The 5,000-nt window shown below is 39.2% G+C and overlaps 1 protein-coding gene across 1 annotated transcript in view; it reads left to right on the top strand.

Moving 5' to 3' along the window:
• The window catches only part of cog5 (component of oligomeric golgi complex 5), a 76,843-nt gene that overhangs the window by 7,265 nt on the left and 64,578 nt on the right, over window positions 1-5,000 (top strand). The window contains exon 3 of the mRNA XM_034075274.2: window positions 783-840. Coding sequence (XP_033931165.1) covers window positions 783-840 — 58 coding nt within the window. The remainder of the gene's footprint in view (window positions 1-782; window positions 841-5,000) is intronic.

The raw sequence follows: 5,000 nt of genomic DNA, 5'->3' as shown, positions 1-5,000 counted from the left end.
TATATCGTTTATTGGAAATGAAGCATACACTTGTTTAACACTAGAACCGCCAGAGGTCGCTGTATACCTAAAACCGCCAACGGGTCAAATTGACCCGCTATTGATTTGCAAGGTACAATGTTCTTTTATTTATCATACAGAACAGTGAGCTTTGATCGCACAGGGATCAAACTTATACCAATAGAATCTGTGGACTCTCAGCTTTTCATAGGATACAGTTTGTGCAGATAGCATGAAGTATAAAATATCACTACCAGTGCTGATTTAAACGCTTGGTGTTAGACTTGTGTTTTGTTTAGGTACAAATCTCTCTCTCTCTATAACTATCTGTCTATCTGTCTCTCTCTCTATATCTCTCTCTCTATATATCTCTCTCTATCTATCTCTCTATCTATCTCTCTATCTCTCAATCTGTATCTCTATCTCTCTATCTATAAGGAACCGCAGTAGACAAAAGGCGTTGCTATAGCAAAACGTCTTGTTTACGCTGCATTTTCTATGAGGTAAATATTACCCGCTGGCGGAAATAGGTATAAATGGCATTTCTTTTGGCGATTTTTTCAATCTGACTTCATATTGACAATTTTTAACAACAGAGGATGCTACATAACACACTTTCAGGAAAAGTCACTGACTGGGAGACTTGAATATTTTATTGAAAAAAAGTTACATACAATTTTAAAAAAAAAAAAAAAAAAAAAGCTGCGGGTAAAATTGACCCGTTAGCGGTTTCTAGTGTTAAACCACAATAATTCTTATGTGTTTATACTTCCTCCATCCAGGTTGTGGCCAGACATGAAGACTTACTGTCTCAGGCCACTGGGATAGAGTCCCTTGAAGGTAAATAATTAACATTGTTTTTCCTTTTTCCATTTTGTTAATTGATTTTCATCACAAATTGACAGAAATTACAGAGCAGTTGTGATTGACAGTGTCACATTACAGTTGTGCAGATCATAACAACAATACATTACAACAAAATAGTTGGCTTGGTCATACAACAAAAAAGCAAACAAATAATAACCTCATTCTCTCCAGGTCAGAATAAAATAAAACGTTTTAAATAAATGAGTAAAGCAAATAAAAAAAGATTTGGGTGTTTTCTGGAATATCTGGGAAGGTCATCCTCTTTGCATAGTTCAAATAAAGGCCCCCAGCCATTTTTGAACTTCCTGGAGGAGCCTTTCAGTGTGTAACAGATCTTTTCAAGCTGTAAATTATAACACATGTCTCTTATCCACATACTGTAGGAAGGTGGTGTTGATTTACATCTTGTTGGTATTAGGCATCTTGCTAGTAATGTTGCAAAGTCTATAAGGTCCGCTTAGAGCCAGGCAAAGGCAAATTCCCGATCGGATCCCTACCAGTTACCTCTGACAAAGTATTGAAAGTCCAGTAGTTGTGCAGAGACGTACATGACGTACATGGTTTGCAGGTGTTTGATGACATTTTTCACAAGAAGGATCTATATTGTCAAACACTTTGAACAGCCTGACTTGAGTCCAATGTGCGGTGAACAAGCTTACACTGAATCAAACCATGTCTGCCGCAGACAGATGAGGTGGGCACACGCCTAAGAATACCGTCCCAAAGGTCCTCTGAGATCTCCTGCCCCAAATCCTCCTCCCAACGAGCTTTCACAGAGTTTAGAGAGGTTGAAGATGGGGTTTGGATTTGATTGTAAAAGTATGAGATCATTCCTTTCATCGCAGGGACCTGAGTGAGAGAAGCATCTAGAGGCATGTCGCCAGGCAGGTTGGGAAACTGGGCCATATCTATTTCGAGCAAAACTCAGAATTTGCAGGTATCTAGAAAAAACAATTCCGAGAGCTGTTGAAAGATGCAAACCAATTATCATATGTACATCTTTAAATTGTTTAATACCAAGGTTTGACCATATCGAAAATGCACCATCTGATATGGAGGTGGAAAACCATGATTTGCAGCTAGTGGAGCCGAGGTAGAAAAAGCTTGCAGACCGAAGTGACGTTTGAACTGATTCCAAATCCTTAAGGAGGTTTTAACACATATTTTTAGCATAGAGGGAAACCGGGCTGTTGATGGGGGAGTGCACAAGTGATGTCAGTGACACAGGCTTAGAGGAAAAAGACTCCATAGCCAGCCAAGCCGGGCGAGGATGAAGTGTTTCAGATCTAAGCCAATACTGTAAGATTCTAAGGTTGTAAGCCAATAGTAAAACCTAAAGTTTGGTAAGGCCATTCCTCCAAGAGGCTTTGGCCTTTGTAGAGAGTCTTTACGTAGTCTAGGGTTTTTGTTCCAAATAAACTCAAAATTAAGCTATCCGTTTTTCAAAAAAATGCTTAAGGAAGAAAAGTAGGTATGCACTGAAAGAGAGTATTCATTTTCACCGAGTTGATCCTCGTGGCCAAATGTAATGGGAGCAGTGACCAGCGTTCAAATTGTTGTTGCATACGTTCTAAACAGGTGTACAATTGGCCTTACAGAGACTTTTACATTTGCTAGTAACTTGGATTCCAAGACATGTAACACTTTGCAGATATACTTTAACCTGTTAAGCAACATCTTGCAAGAAACAGCGTCTGAGGGCTTCTTAACATTTAACAAACTAAGATTGTGTCATACCCACTAAACAGGAAGAAACTCAGCTACCTGACGATATGAACCATTTGTACGTAACACAACTCTAACGCCAAGCGTCTGAATTAGCACTAAGCGAAAGAGTGCTAACGCACGCACTTAGCACATAACTCACGGTAGAAATATTGTATACTTCATCGGATCTGCACAAACTAGATATCACATGAAAGATGGGATTCCACAGACTCCAATGGTATAAGTATCATCACTGTGCAGCCAAAACTCAGGGTGGCGAACGCAAGCAAAGACGACACACAACTTCACTTTACGGAGCCAAAGCGGCAAATAGGTCTTACCTTTGCTGTTTTCTGATCAAAGTTGTGTTCAATGGCATTAAGACGCATATAAACGCTGCTGAAGGTTAATCCAATGTCTCTGTGTCACTTTGAAATGATTACTGATAATCCATCATAACATTTTGTCAATAGGAGTAGTTTTCATAGCTGCTATGATGTATGAGAGCTTCCGGTTCTGGGCATGCTGGCTACGCATCACTCATTCACCAATGGTAATGTTTAGATGGATTTAGGAACCTCCCCTAGATTCTATTGGCTCTAATGGTTCAAAAGAGATGTCAATCATCAAATCGACCGATGGGTTCCAGAGATATGGCAAACCCATCCAAATGACCCCAGAGGTGTTTTTTTTTTCTAAACCTCTCTAAAAGGTCAAATGTCACTTGTTTGTTTGCATCAATCTTGATACAGAGTACTTACAGTATATATGTTATACTTTGGATTCCTAAAGCTTTTAGTCTACTATCCCATCATTCAATGGTGGTTTTCACTATAAGTAATGGTTTCTTTTTGGACGGAAACTATAATTTACATTATTTTTACTATAGTCAATCTGAATTTACTTTAAAAAATTGATTCGGACTCTTCTACATCCAACTCACAGGTATATCATTACTTTGAGAAAAAGGATGATTAATTTACCCCTTTTAGAAGATATGGTCTTTTGTTCTGGGAATGTCATTTTCGAGCCTGAAACCTGGAAAACGGGCACAGGGCTTAACAGTTAAAGGGGAAGTTATTAACGGAGATGTACGTGCGGTTGTGTGAGAAAATAATTCACTTTTCGCAAGATTAAGTTTATCCCTGATATTTAACCGAATGAGTCCAGCATGGCAAGTGACAAGTTAGAGAGATACAAAAGAAGGTCGTCCGCATAAAGAGAGACCCTCTGTTCTCAGAGGGGGTTAGAGCGAAGCGCAATGGCAAGGGGCTCAATAGCAAGGGCGAAAAGCAGAGGGCTCAAAGGGCAACCCTGTCTGGTGGACCTAAGAAGAGGGAAATATTCTGATTGAGTGTTATTAGTTCTCACGGAGGCCTGAGGCGAGGTAAAGCAGTTTAAGCCAGGTCGTAACATTTTTGCCAAAGCCACATTTGTCTAAAGAGTAAAAGATAGCCCCACTCCACACGATTAAAAGCTTTCTCTGCATCCAAGGATATTAATGCTTCTGGAGCAGTACAAGGAAATCGGTTATAAATTGTATTAAATAACCATCTTAAATTTAAAAAAAGTGTCTATTTTTAATGAAACCCGTTTGATCAGGAGAGATAACAGAGGGAAGTGTGGACTCAAGGCGTAAAGCTAAGAGTTTGGACAGTAGTTTGAAGTCAGCATTCATCAAGCTTATAGGACGCAACGAGGCACAGGACAAAGGGTCCTGATTATTTTTCAGAGTAAGGGAAAGTGAGGCCTGGGTTAATTTAAGAGATTCAAATGAGTCATTAAACATGTCAATTAAAATAGGGGCTAATTTGAGTAAAATGCCTGATGGAATTCAGCAGTGTAGGCGCCTGGTCCTGCACTCTTTCACTGCCGCACAATACATGGTACACATCCCCACTGGCATAAGGGGAACAACTTTGTCTCGAACGTAATGGGATTCATTTGCGTTCATTTTTTTAATGAATTCATTAAGATTTTTCACACCGTTTTTTTCATTTCATTTCATTTCAAACCTTTATTTACCCAGGTGTATCCCATTGAGATCATTGATCTCTTTTTCAAGGGAGACCTGCTCAAGTAGTTTCCACATGAAACATAAACAGAACAACAAAAAGGACTCTTACAGCATCATTACAGGGATTACAATTTACAATAACTCTCCACATGAGCAGGTTAAATGTGCGTTCACTGTGGAGGCATGCAGGAAGTTTTTCTTCAAGAAGTAAAGGTAACTCGGTGAGCAATACACATATATACACATTTTGATTCTGGGAGAAGCCTTTAAAGGGCGGCAAATGTGCACGCCCAAATGAGGTGATCAGAAGAAGGAACCCAGTAATTACATTTATAAACCATGTGTTTAACATATATTGCATCATTTTATGCATTTTTTCAGAAAAAGTGGTATTTGGTAAACCGTGACA

The sequence above is a fragment of the Pseudochaenichthys georgianus genome, chromosome 23 (genome assembly GCF_902827115.2).
Source record: "Pseudochaenichthys georgianus chromosome 23, fPseGeo1.2, whole genome shotgun sequence".
NCBI classification, from domain to species: Eukaryota; Metazoa; Chordata; class Actinopteri; order Perciformes; family Channichthyidae; genus Pseudochaenichthys; species Pseudochaenichthys georgianus.
Note: the sequence above shows the minus strand (reverse complement) of the source record. Positions and strands in the feature narration are given on the sequence as shown.